Here is a 15045-nt window from a genome sequence, read left to right as displayed (position 1 = left end):
CGGTTGGCAGACTTACTCGGAATGCGTCTACCGCTCGTCTACATCGAACAATTACTTTCCACTTGTCATGCTAATCGTACGTGCGTGCGAGGGAACTCTAATCGCGTTGCGCGTGACGTTACCTCCTTTGCCCTCTCTCTTGTAGTATTATTCCAGCCCTTTGACGGCGACGTGTCACGAGACTGTTTCTTTACTATTACCTGCGGAAATTTCAATGATTTTAATGATTCCGTTTATTAACGCTTTCATATCTCCGATGAATCATTTATATTCATTATTACATTTTTCTTTTTTTTCTTCCCCTTTCTCTTTTTTTCCTTTTCTCTCCTTTGAAAATAAATGAAATTATAATGAACCAATGGATATTGAAAATGATCTACATATATTTCGATTAGAATATGGAAATAGAAATGTCATTTTCATTTTCAAAACCATTTTAACTCGTTATCGATAGAGATAAAACCTTAAAGGAGAATACATATACATATATATATACACACATACACGTACATACATGCATATATATATATATATGTACAGTACATACATACATACATAACTCTACTCTATTCACGAAACATCTTAACCAACGCCTCGCATTCGAATTCTCGAAAATCGATTAACCGATGCTCCTCCACGCGTCCTCAGCGAAGGGACGTTCCGGAAGACGAAGACGGCGAAGATGTCGACTAAAGTGGTAAGAGAGATGGAGAAGAACGAAGAGGAAGAGACGAAGAGGTGGTGTGTACGGTTATATAGCTCAGATTTGATTTAAATCTCAGATTATTGTGCCAAGACACGAGGCTTCGAAGTAGACGGGCATTCCTTGATTTCCATACAGGAAGCTTCGTAACGAGAAACCATCGTCCTTCCTCTCTCTCTCTCTCTCTCTCTCTCTCTCTCTCTCTCTCTCTCTCTCTTTCTCTCTTTCTATGTGTGTGTCTGTCTCCTTCATTCTTCTCTTTCTATCCTAACATCAACACGAAAACGAGACTACCATAAACGCACCCGGACTCTCACTTTGCCTTGGTGTATGATTACCGATCCTCTGTTGTGCTATGAGATATAAACGAACCAAGTATAAGATATAAATATGTTTACATATGTATGTATACTAACGTATACAACTCCGACGTGACAAATATTAGAAATGAAAGTAGATTTATTAGAAAATTCGAGAAAAATATTTGTAACAATGGATCGGGACTTAAATAATGGTACATTAGGAATATATTATGGTAAATGTGCGCACGAATGTCGCTTGAATACTTAAAGTTCATCATTCTAGATATTCTAGGTCGGTTATAGACATTTATCGATTTCGAATCGACATCGAAATAGTTGAAAAATAGGAAACGAGTTTGCGATATCGAAGGAATGAGAAGCAACAGGTCTAATTCGTATACCGACCATTAATTTTGACCAAGTAATAAGCATTCCTCTATCTCTATCTTTCTCTCTCTCTCTCTCTCTCTCTCTCTCTATCTATCTATCTATCTATTTCTATTTCTCTCTCTCTCTCTCTCTTTCTCTCGTACTGGTACACAGCGTATTCGAGTTTACCGGCGCGTATCAATTTCCTTTTTTCGCACGACCGGAACGGCTCGTCCATAAATATAAGCGCGCTTGGAGCGTGAAACATCTCCGATCCGGTGTACATTGTGCAATATGGATGCGAACACGTATCCGTGTCGCAAATGTGTGCACATAGAAGTAGTTATACCGAGCAATGTTTACATGTGTGCGGATATATGTATGTCTGTGTATGCTCGTGTGCACGCGAGCGCCTGCTTACGCGCGTGTATTTATTGTGTATTGTAAATGGACATATAGATGTGTGTGCGTGGTGTATATATATATATATACACATATTTGAGCTCGTATGGCACCTGCATGTATAATAGTTAACCTCTTGTACATAGACTGCGCTACTAGACACTACCTGTAATACCTTTACAGACGTAAGATATACTGTTGCAATTAATATTAGAGAGTCCATGGGAGTCTCCTCTGTGTACGTACGTTACGTTTTCAACGAATTCAATGGCTTTTCAAGCTTTACCAGTTATTGTCTTTTTTTCCCCCCTATTCGTAGGATTTATCAATAAGTATTTTAAGATTTAAATAGAATCGAACGGACTTGTAACTCGAATAAAGATCTTGCGGTATCTATATAAGTACCTTGGTGTAATCGATTCGAAAGGATAAAAAATCATGACGAATTTGAATGTCGAACGATATTTACAATTAGATACACGTTAGTCAAGCACGATTAGGATAATCCATGAAACGTTATGTAACGATTTTCTATCTTGTACGGAATATTTCTCAAGGTGTACAGTATTTTAAAAACGTTTGCAAAAATTCTTCGAAGTAAATAGGTCGACGCGGTCGTAAGGAAAAAGATGGTCCAGGAATGATGCAGCGTGTCCGGGCTGGTCAAAATCCTAGCCTTGTGCGACCAGGTGTGGTCGTTGAGAGGAAAGAAGGGAGAGCTCTGTTTCTCTCTCTCTCTTTTTCTCTTTCTATCTTTCTCTTTCTTCATCTCTCTCTTTCTCCCTCTCTTGATTCTTCTCGTCGTTCGAACGTTACTACTATGGACGGTGAACTAGAAGCAGAAGGGTAGGAGGAGGGGAAGCAGAAGCGAACGCGTCTACCTGGTTTTGCTCTTCGTATCTGTACAGAACACGCTGGGAAATCGCGTTGAGAACCGAGCTTGGACCGCAGGGTATATGTATGTATAAGCTTCAGGGCGCCCAACTGTCTGCTCTGCCACGTTACGAACCTTTACCTTTCTATCTCGATCATGGCAACTACGAAGCATCGATATTTCCTCTTCTTCTTTTTCTTTCTTTTTTCCATTCTTTTTCTCCTTTTTTTTTGTCTCTCTCTCTCTCTCTCTCTCTCTCTCTCTCTCTCTCTCTCTCTCTTTCCAGGATTTACAAAAAGGGGAAGAGAGTAGCGTCGTTACCTGACTAAACGCTCTCCCCTTCAGTGGCTCTCGATCTTCCGAATAATATCATTGCACGATATTTGATAAACTGCTAGAGAGTTAAGAATTCGCAAAGACTCATCTACGGAAAATTTCTAACCTTCTTATACCTGTTGATAAATATAGAAAGTTTGAGAATAATAAACATAAATATTTATCTATAGAGAAGGTAGATACGTTAATACTTCAAAGTCATCGGTACGTTGTCGATGTTTTTCATATTATCTCATAGTATGTTTATAGTTCTTACGGTTATATCCAAAAGGTTAGTAAGCTGTGTGTTAGTGAACAGTACGGTACGGTTACGTTCGTGAACGGTACTCACGTACATATATATATACGTATATGTTATATATATATGTACATACATATATATATATATGTATATACATATATAGACACGGTGGTGTCACACGTGCACAGAAACGCGTCAAGGTGTCGGCAAATACGAGCGAGTGCAGATAACCTCGGGGTAAACGTGTAAACTCGACTACTAGTGTTACGAAAGCAAGCAAGGTCTGGGTGGGAATCTCTTCTGTTGTCCGTGTTAATATTTGAACAACGTAGTTTCGTACCTAGCCGGTACGAAAGAGCTGGCCGAAGCACGACTTTGACACGCGAAGAGAGAAATAGAGAGAGAAAGAGAGAAGGAGAGAGAGGACAAAGATGCTGTAACCTCTTTTTTTCGACATCACACGCATAAAAGTACCGTTCACCCTTTTCTTTAAACAAGGCGAGCCATTAATTAAACTTCAATTATTATTAATTAAACGGTCAATTGAATTTTCCTTTCATCAGAAAATTCTTACTTCCTATTTCTTTTTTCTCGCTCTTTTTCTTGCAAAATTCGAAGAAACACTCCTCCTAAGTAGATCCATGGGATACCGGCGATTACTTTCACCTTGAAACCTAGGAGAAAGATAATCCCACAGTCGGAGAAGAAAAAAGGAAAGTTCTTCGTAGCCGACATTCTTCCCAAAAGTAAGGATCTGGACTAGCAGGGTGAGTGATTGGGTCGTTCGGTTCGGAGAGAATAAAACGACGGACCCACGATTTTCTCGTTCATGCTTCTGTAAAAATTCTCTTTCTGTTCGATTCTATTTCTTAGCCGGTTGAGACTTTAAAAACGTTCGAAATTCTTTTCGTCGTAAGAAAGTAGGAATATATTTCTAATCAAATATTACAAATATATTTATCCAATATCAATTTCGTACTTAAGTATATCTGTAAATAAATTAATTCGTTCGTTTGTTCGTCGTTAAAAATATCTCGTTGGAAATTCGAAAAGGATGGAAAGTGATATTTTCGAAGATTTTCTCTGAAAGTCTTGAGTTTCTCTATAGGGTCGTTCGTTCGGCCACTTCTGCCGCAGCTCCTCGTTTCCACCCCCCCATAGAAGAGAAGAAGGAGAGTGAGAGAGATTATTTCCTATTAATATGCATTACGGTAGAGTCGACAAAAGGACCGAGAGAGGAGCCCTAGTACTGTGATGTAAATAAACTTAGGCTCCCGGATCTTCCAGCTCGCCTTGGATACACTTCTTTTGTAATTGCGCTTTGGGTTCCTTTGTCTCGGAGTTAATACGTGGCTTGCTACGCCAACTGTCCGGTAAACATTTTTCATTTGCCCTTCCTTTCCAGAGTCATCTCTATCTCACTGAGTTTCTCGGAATATTCGCACTCTTATTTCCTCGTAATTAACCCCTTCCCTTTCCTACTTACGTACATATATCCAAAATTAATCCTCTTACATCGGCAAGAGAGTGGGTTTATAATATTTGTATGAACGATAATCCAAAAACAAGATTTATTTCGTTTATACGTAAAAATAAAAAAAAAAAGAAAACGTAGAAACATATTTCTATACCACGATGCGAATTTCGAATAGAAAATTTATTATTACGACTTTATTGTTCTTACACCCTTTAGGACGTAATAAATAAGTAAGTACATACATATGTATGTAGATGTTCGGTGTCATCCCTAGTCGACTTTGATCTTGACGTCTTTATAACGTTGTTCTTTTTGTGAGCCCACGTGACCGCACTTAGTAGGCTATATACTTAAACTATGCGCGAGCAGGCATTTATAAACAAATTTGAGAATCGTATATCACGGTCATAGTACTTACAATCCTTCGTGTGTCGTCGTTTCCCCTTGTACGTTTACAAAGGCTTTATAAAAAAGGATCCTATCGCGAACAACAATGGAAGGAGAAGTATAGAAGAGGAAAGAAGGTTCTAGCGATGAGCATATACCGTCTCGTTCTTCATTCGAATCGATTGGCATTAGAATAAATCCACCTGCGTGTTGCTTTCGTACTCGCGTAAGTAAGATCGAGAGACGGTAAGGGATCAAAAGGGAATAAGTCGAAGGGTCGTAGGAGAAGACGAAGAAGAAGAAAAAAAAAGATGAAGAAGAAGAAGAAGAAGAAGAAGAAGAAGAAGAAGAAGAAGAAGAAGGAGAAGATCCCCGAATATTTGCTTGCGTTTTTTCTGTGAAGGCGTACGAGGGTGAAAATAATTTTCTTTCGACTATCGCGAATGTGCGTATCAAACGGGGTGCGTATCTTTCTTTGGCGTTCGTGATTTAGCAATACGATGGTGGGTAGCAGCTTTGCGGTTTCTAGAGTGCGAAAAGGGAAAAGAAGAAAGAGAGAGAGAGAGAGAGAGAGAGAGAGAGAGAGAGAGAGAGAGAGAGAGAGAGAGAAGGGATATATATAAGAAAGAAGAGAGTAGTCAGTCAATCGAGGCATAGAGAGGTAGAAGGTAAGGGGTGAAAGAGAAAATCGTTCGGGGGAGGATCGAAAAGCAAGAGGATGCTCGAAGATTCTCAAACTACCCCGACCGATCGACCGACCGACGGCTCGAGGCATTCCTGTCTTGTACATTTTCTATGACGATAGACGACGCCTCTCCTCGCACTTGTTCGTCTATCGATTCCTCTCTCTTTTTCTCTTTCTCTCTCTTCCTCTCTTTTACTCCTTCTTCACTTTGCTATTCGGAAGTAGCTCGATTCAGACGTTTCCGTCAAAAGTAAAGCTTTGTGGAAAAATACGACGATCGAGAAGAAAATGCTCTTTTCAAATTGCGAACGATCGACGATATCCATTGGAGATCTCTCGGAACATCTTCGGTAGTTAGAATAAATAGGTATTAATAAATATAGATACCGATGATGAAACTGATGAGATCTTATTCCTTAGTGAAAGATATTACCAATAGTATTTATTACCAAACGTAATTTCTCAAGTAGCAATCGGCTATTTTGATAAGATTAATTTTTAAACTAAGGATTTTACTTACTTATTTAATTACTTAACTTAACGATGGATAATTTTATTGGTACGATAGATAGAAATTACCGTTGAGAAAAATTCGTACGTTTCTCTCGTAGACATCGATGACACTCGTTCGCGATCGTTATTCCATGAAGGCCTAACTGAAATCTCAGCATCCGTAGGCCCTTCTTGCTTCTCTCTCCCCAAACCTTCTCCCCTCTCCTCCCCTTTCGGTTTCCCTCTTCACCCCGCTTTTCGTCTAACAGGCCCGATTGCCCTGCAAGGACCCTCCGGTGCGTTCGTTTCCCTCCCCTTTTCATCCCCTACCGACTAGCTACGGGGACCGTAGACCGTGCAGCTGCGTCTCTTCGGCCAGGTGTGCTCTCTCGCAACGTTGCCGCAAGGGTGACTCTCGGTCTCTTCTCTCTTCCTCTCTTCCTCTCTTCATCACTCCTCTTCTCTCCTTTCCTCTCCTCTACTCTCCTGTCCTCTTCTCGTTTACGATTCGCTGAACAACCCTCGATCCGAACGAAACGACGCTACGACTGTGCGCTAACGCGCTCGAAATACGACCTAAGTACTTACCTACTTATTGCTCAACGCACGCGGTACATACTCGACTCGTTTTATCGATACTTTGCCATTTGCAAAACACTTTGTCTTTTTATTTGATTTGATTCGATTTGATTTTAGTTTGTTTTATTTTATTTTACTTTTTAATTCGATTTAATTTAATTTTTTTTATTGTATTTCATTTTGTCTTTTTTTCTTTTTTTTTTTTCACTTCTTTCCCACCAATTCTCGCGTAAACTCGATTACAAATGAGTACTTGTCGATACAATAAATATTCATCAGTATATAATAGCGAATAATTCTCTTTCATTTATTATGACACGTTTAACTTATATAGGTTAAAACGATTCACAATGATCTATAATGGAACAATGCATTTTATATGTAAATTTTAAAGGATCGTAACCTCTTTAGGAGAAATATCTATTTACATTTTCGTGAATTTGATTTGAAAACATTGTTTTCTCTTATTATCGGGCCGTTTTGAAATTTGTAATTCGTTGCGTTTATCTGTCTTCGGTTACTTAGATTTTTTCGATTAGTCTTTCGAAAATCAATTGGATTTATACTTACACGCAATTCGTCGTATGAAATACGGAGAGAAATCGATCGAGGGATTTTGTTAAAAAGCACACTGCGAAATATCGTTTTATCGTATAGCCCGGGCGTGGAATCGACGGATAGAAAATTGCGGAAACGAGAAACCGGCGATATCGTCGATAAGAACGACGGCCGGGCAACGCTCTCTCATTGCCTCAATTTCCACTTCCACTTCCACTTCCACTTCCGTTCGCGATCACTTTTTCCCATCGGTCGAACCGATAAAAATGGGGAAAAAAAAGAAAGAAACTTGCCTACTAATACAAACGCAATTTTTATTTTGCGTCGTTTCTGAGAGTATCGAAATTACGTATTTTTTTCTTTATCGAATTTAAAGCGAAAAAATAAATGGGAAAATAAATACATAAATCTTGAAGTAATTTTGAGATGAGTAAACAGTGACAAAAGAGAGAAGAGGAAGGAAGATGATCTATAGATCCAAACCGTCACGATCCGTGGCGCTCGAGCGAGCTCCGTGTATGTCGCCTGAAAACGGAAGCCGGAGTTCCCTGGTCGCGTTGTATATCGAGAGAGCGAGACAGAGAGACAGGGGGAGACAGAGAGAGAGAGAGAGAGAGAGAGAGAGAGAGAGAGAGAGAGAAAGAGAGAGAGGGAAGAAGCCTACCGGAACGCCGGAACCGGAAGGGTGCGGAACCTGCACGACCGACATGCCGGACGGTACTGGCTCGCACTGATTACTCCCTGATGAAACGTACCGGCTCGTTGACTTTACCAGGGTCATCAGACGTGCGATCGATAAAACGCGAATGGAAAACACCGATTGGATTCTCCTAAGCGGGACTGTTCGTAATTACTTACGTTGCAAAATAGTCCTACGTTCGTTGTGTTTTTTTTCCTTTTCTTCTTTTTCTCTTTTTTAGGACATCACTTGGAGTCGATCTAATCGATGAACGAGTTATTTGATTACTTTTTTTTTCTTTTTTTTTTTTTTTTTTCTTTTTGAACAACAATGTAATACCGAAATTCGAGCGACCTTTGACATCAAAATCGAAGAAGATTGTTAAGTATTAATCGTGTCTGATGAATGAGTATCAAATTAATACAGATCGATTAGTTGGTGGAAATAGTTGGATGATCGACATTTTGAGGATAGTTATAATGCGATACCGAATATTTAACGATTCGACTAAGAGATATCGTTACGTTATTGATAAAGAAGAGAAAGAGATTTTTCTCGAATGGAGATGAGTAGATCGTTCGTGAAAGGATTTACCTGTATCATCATCGTCGTCGTCGTCGTCGTCGTCCTCGCTCGGTGCGAACGGTGACTAATGACCTCGAGGTTTAGACAAAACGTCGTATCGGCGGGCATGAGGAAATTGCCCGGCAACCTACCGCATTGCGACCGGGGGCCTCCTCTCTCTCCCTCCTAAACAAGAGGTCCCCATTAAGCCAAATGACTCGAGGCAGCGAGCCACTCGTGATTAAAAGGGCGATTTGTTATGCGGATACCGGGCTAGGCCGCGGATTGGTATATGTTGTAGGTACGTGGATATACGTCACTACGTCTGTGTCAGTAAGCAAGCAAGCAAGCAAGCAAGCGAGCGAGCGAGCCAGTTTCCACACCTTCGATCCGTCAAACGAAACCTTTTCGATCATCTTCCTTTTATTACTCTCTCTCTTTCTCTCTCTCTTTCACTCTCTTACTCCCTCTTTTACTTTTCTAACGAGCCAGCGTATATATCTCCCAGCGTATATTTTTGAGTAAATCCCAAATTTTTCATGAAATTTCGTCTTCATTTTCATCGATTCATCATCCTCATCGTTTATTCTCGAGTATGTTTCGTAATATCCGGTTTTCGTCATCGTCCGACAGGAAAGCGGACAAGGGCCCGTTACGAAGTTCGTTAATTTATGCAGAACCAAACGGTAGGTAGGTAGATAGGTAGATACGTAAGCTTCGTTCTCGCGGATACCCTTTCGTCCCTTTTTTTTTCCGTCCACCTCCACCTTCTCCCCCGCGGAAAGAAATCACGACAAATTTCCTGTCCGTCGCATGGGAATTTATCTGGAGAGCAGGTGAAAGCGTTGCCGTCGATATGCGTGCATGAATCTCTTTCCTCTCCTCCCCTCCACTTTACCTTTTCTCTTTTCCTCTTTCTCTTTTTTTTTTTCTTCTTATGGGAAACTTATGAACAGGACACCTGCCAAAATGAACGGTGTACGGATATATATGTACATATGTATAAACGTGCGCGACGTCGTGATTCGCGTCGGTGTTTAACGACGTCGAGGTTGTGGGAACTAGTTGGTTATGGGTGGGACCACCACACCGCTTAAGTACAGTGATTATAACGTCAGGAACATGATACCACCGCGTTACCCGAAGATTGGTACTTTCCAAGCCCCGTCCTTCCTCCTAAGCGTAAGTTTGTCGTTGAAACGTAAATCATGTAATCGACTTACTTTACGTTTCGTATAGGTATTATTTCGATATATTTTCTTTTTCTCCGAAGGAACGCGCCGATAGAATTTCGCTTGATTTGTTTAAATAAGCAAAAGAATAAACAACGAAATAAAAACAAAAAAGAAAAAGGAAAAAAAAAAGAAACGTTCTACCTTATCTCGTACATTTCGTTGGTTTTCATTGATTACTTTCCAAGATCAATTATTGCCTTATTAGTTTAACATAAATCAATATTTTTTTTCACGAATAAATTTAACGATTATTATATGCCGAAGAAGTTACGATAAGTTTAATCTTTATTTAAATACTATTGCAGAAGAGAACATAAACATAGGAAACTATAATAAAATTTTAATACGACGTACTTTCAATAGGGACGGATAAGGAGGGGCTAGGGGAGAGGGAGGACGAGGTATTCACGAAGTGAAAAAGTAGAAAAAGTAGAAAAAAGGGTACGTTGACGTTTTAAAGTTGTCTCGCAAGAATGAATTCTCGCGAGCCTCTCTCGAGCACGTATTTCCGACGGTGCACCCTTATCGCGTCGCATTTTAAATACGATAACGTTATATCTCGTGATTCTTTGGGTGAACGGGGCCCCGAAGCACAAAGGCGAGGAATTTCCTGTGGAAAAAGACGGCGGCGGTGGCGGCGGCAATGGCAGCGCCGGATTCGACAGAAACGGCGAACATCCAATCTCCGAGTAGCTTTGATCGATGACACGCGGACAAGTGGAAGAGACGAGTCGAGGTTCCTTGGGAGGAGTGCGCGAGGGGGTTGATAGTGTCGGTGGGTGAGATTGCCTTGTCACCTTGACAAATGGTTGGAGAACGAAAGGTACCAGCCGAACGTTGAAACGCCCTCCGTAAAGGTCCTGCCAATCCCTTAAATTTTCTTCCTTCTATTTCCCTCGTTCTTTCTCTTCTTCTCTGTCTCTTTCTCTGTCTCTTTTTCTTTCTCTCTTTCTCTCTCTCTCTCTCTCTATCCGTCTGTCTTTCTTTCTCTTTTTCTTTACTCGACGCCTCACCTGTTCGTCTCCCACGATTCTTTGAAAGACACCGGTCTCGCCACCCTCGGTGTCTATTAGTCATTAACTATCGACAGTTCTGGCAAATAGCCTGCATGGCTAAATCAGCCCCTTCGAAAAAGTTTCAACTGAAAGAGAATTTCAAAATCAATTACCTACGTATAGTTATCGTTGCTCGTTGATTCATCGGTATTAAATCTAGGAGAATATTTTAAAGACCAATGATTATTTTGAAACTACAGAAATTTTTTAATACGTATACTGATATACCTTTCTTGATAAATGCTTAACTTTGATTAGTATCTACGGACAAATCTCATGAGAATTATTTCAAGGCAGCAGTAGCAACAGCAGCAGCAGAAAAGCAGTAGCTATCGTTATTACCTAACTCACTCTCCACGTTTCATTACTTCGGGTGTTTACCCGAGCGAGTTACGCTCCATTTACGGCAAGAATGTGCGATCGTCATTCGACACTGTCCGTCATTGTAGCTCACGACAGCGGTACGCCCGTCACTTTGCGTTCTCCGCTTTCCCAGATAGCATAATACCAACTTTGACGGTGACTCGCCGACCGATTACGACGATTTTAATTATATCCACGATAAATCTGATTGCTCGTTAGAAAGTAAAATGTTCGAGACAGACGTTTCTGATTTATTACGTTTTATTTTCAAATTAACGAGGATCGTTATAAAACAAGGATATTACGAGAGATAATCTTACCGTACTCGAAAGATGTTATCGACGATAAGAATGCTAATCGACTGATTCCCTCGTATTGTAACAAGAATAAGAAATCTTGTCCGTCGAGTTTCGTCTTATGTTACGTTAAAAATTTTATTGAAATATAAACGATGAATTCTCGAATCAGCGTTTTGATTTTATTCCTTTGATTAACAAAAGTCAATATTCCGTGTTGCTATTTTAATCGATTCGCGATAAAACACGTAAGTACGTTTCAAGATGAAAGGGAAGAAGACCGTCGATCGAAAATCACATTCCGGTGATTCGCATTCCCACACGGCGTAGGGACAATGTGCGTGACAACGTGCGTGATTTCCACCCTCTACGTGCTTGCATACCCCCAATGGACAGATGGGGTTCTCACGAGACCCTTTTCACGTTACCACCATATACACCTTGTGATTATCTTCTTTCGACTTTGTTAGGGACGTTCCAAAATGAATGGCTTATGGTTGACTTCGGGAACGAGAAAGATTTGATTAAAATTAAATTTTATTATCACATCGTCGATATAATTTCGAACTCGATAAATTTCGATGAAAGAGTATGACTCAATCTCGTCTCTCTCTCTTTTCTTTTTTTTTTTTATTTCTTTCTTTTTCCAGTAACGAAACATCGAAGACGCAGAGGATCTAAAAAAAAAAAAAAAAAAGGCATAAAACGTAGCATCGAGAGACGTAACACTTTCCCGATAAAATATAATTAGAAAGACAGTTTCGATCGTCTACGTGTCTCAACCCTCGCGATTTAACGAGTGACTGATTTAAAGAGCGAACGAAATAATACCCCCTTTTTATTTGACACGAAAAGAAAAGAAGGATATATAAACGAAGAGGGTGAGACGATTGGAAAGCACCTTTCGATCGCACGTATATATCTATATGTATATATATATATGTGTGTATGTGTGTACATACGTAGGTACATACGTAGGTACCATACGTATCTACCTAGGAGAATGTAAAAATGTCGGGCCACGACATTGACGGCGTCGTTGCGATCGGCTTGACAACGACTCGAACTCGTAGCGGTCTCTAGAACGAGAGAAAAAAAAAGGGAGGAAGAAAGTCGAATAAAACGTATTCCCTGCTTCGTCGACGAGATAATGTATCGGTATGTCGTGCCGTGAAAGCTCGACGTATCCCGCCTGCGGTGTTTTATTATTACGCTTCGCGCGATACGCAAGAAGAGAAACAAATAAACGTATCGACACGTTGGTAGTATGTCGAGCACGAGTATAAGTACACGTATGTACGTAAACACAGAGACACACGTACACACGTACATACAATGTTTGTATTTATAGATAGGTCTACTAGAGAGTATAGGATAGTCTATGAGTAGCTTCGCACCTTGTATCTCCTCGTTTGTCTCTCCGACTCCTGTCAATTTCTGTTATATTCGTGTCGAAGCAAGACAACTTGTACGATATTCTTTTTCATTCTCTCGTCTATCGTTTCGCGATACCTTACGAGAGGATGAAAATCTCCAATTTGATAGTTCGTTATTTGTTCGTTATTTTTAATCGTCACTGTTTACTTAAATAAAATCTATATACATATATATATATTTTTTTTTTCATATTTGTTTTATCAAGTACGTATAAGCTTTATTCATGAAAGACAATATACGCGAGACGATTTCGAAATAAAACGATGACCGATTCGATTAATTCTACTGTCATTCTTCTTCTTCTTGCAGGTCTGAAAGTGATCGAAAAATGTTGAACCCAGAAACCGGTTGTTATTCGGAATCCGTGCGAGCATGGTGAGTAACGTAAGAATTAACGACGCTCATGAGTCTACTTTCGTAACTATCGACAATGATCATCGTTTTTATACATTCTAATGAGACAGGGAAAAAAAAAGAAAAGAGAAAGAAGAAGAAGAAAAAAAAGGAAAAGGAAAACGAGACGATGAAAAGAAGAAGTGAAATCGGCGCAAATATAAAATTTAATAAATCGACTCGAGGAGAATGACTCGATAAGAGATAAAGATCTTATTCTAATCGTAGTTCGAATATATATTTTAGATCGCGTGTCGGTTAATACTTGACGCGTATCCTCATTAACGCGTAATCTTAATTAGGTACAAAACGGCAGAGCATGTATGCCACCGACCGACAAGGAGTAGTTACGTGTACGATCTCTTCGTAGTAGCTTGTACTTACTTACGTAGAACTATATATACATACATATATATATATACACACATATATATATATATATATATATGGTTATATATATAACATGGTTCTCTAATTCCGTACGACGTACGGTTTCGTTGCGTGTTAGCAGGAACAGCAGTATGGTAGTAAGGTATACTAACTCGACTACCTTTACGCGCGGTTTCACGCTCGTGTCTTACACGCTTCGTTGCGCTCCGATCTATTCCCCTTTGCGTTATAATCGAAATGATTTTCGATCGACTGATTGGACTTTCTTAGACGTTAATTCAATTTTTTTAATACGTACGTCTCATCCGAATCAATTTTATTTCACGCTTTTAATTATCCTCTTACGTCACGTAAACACGTGACGTATGTACGTACGTACGCTCGATATAATTAGAATTGGATGGAATTTCTATTATTAGAATAGTCTTGCGAACGTGAAAACGTTTTATCATATTAAATAATTCATAATAAATAAAATTATCTGACGTTTGATAGGTCATATAAAAAATTTTTTTCGATCGTAAATTTTATGATTGTAATGTTTACCCTTGTTTCTCTCGTTAAAGGGTTGTTTTATTTGTCGTAGCATACTGTCGTCATGCTCGCAGCACGTTGTTCTCTCTCTCTCTCTCTCTCTCTCTCTCTCTCTCTCTCTCTCTCTCTCTTTATCTCCTTGTTTTTTTTCCTCTCTTTCTGTCTCGTATCCAACGTTCGTTCTCTCCCAACCTCTCTTTCCTTTACTTTTCTCCTTTTTGTTGATCTCACCACCCGTAACGGCATCCTCTCTCACCTTCTCGTAATTTACGATCGTTTCTTGACCGTAACTCTTTTTTGCATAATTCTCAGCAGTGTGTCCCGAGCCGGCCGCTGCCGTCCGGGTGAGTAGTACCTATACCAAGCGCGAGTATTTTTATCGTCTCTACGACATCCGTGAAATTCGTAAAATACGAACGGTCATCTTCGCAGATCGATCGCGTAATTGGTTCTAGTAATTTACTACGCGAGAGTAGTACGGTAGAAAGGTGAAAGAGACGAAATCATCCTTTCGCAGATCGTTTCTAATTTTCTTTCTCGTGTCCTCGAGCTTTTGCGGAAGAAACGAGAAGGAGAAGTACGACGACGACAACGTCGACAACGATGACGACGACGACGACGACGACGAATGATGAGGAGTAGGAGAAAGAAGTGGGGGATGAGGAGGGGGAGGAGGAGGAGGAGGGGCGGAGTA

General features: G+C 40.0%; 1 protein-coding gene across 10 annotated transcripts in view; it reads left to right on the top strand.

Annotated features, from left to right (window-relative positions):
- The window catches only part of LOC122633903 (transcription factor SOX-2-like), a 305138-nt gene that overhangs the window by 248779 nt on the left and 41314 nt on the right, over positions 1-15045 (top strand). For all 10 annotated transcript variants that reach the window (XR_006328237.1, XR_006328238.1, XR_006328241.1 and 7 more), the window contains one exon: positions 13344-13409. Coding sequence is in view for 3 of the 10 variants with exons in the window: in XM_043822371.1 (XP_043678306.1) it covers positions 13344-13409 (66 nt within the window). In the remaining 7 variants the exon portion in view is untranslated. The remainder of the gene's footprint in view (positions 1-13343; positions 13410-15045) is intronic.

This window comes from Vespula pensylvanica, chromosome 1, assembly GCF_014466175.1.
Source record: "Vespula pensylvanica isolate Volc-1 chromosome 1, ASM1446617v1, whole genome shotgun sequence".
NCBI classification, from domain to species: Eukaryota; Metazoa; Arthropoda; class Insecta; order Hymenoptera; family Vespidae; genus Vespula; species Vespula pensylvanica.
The sequence above is the reverse complement of the archived record's forward strand: the minus strand, read 5'-3'. Positions and strand labels throughout refer to the sequence as shown.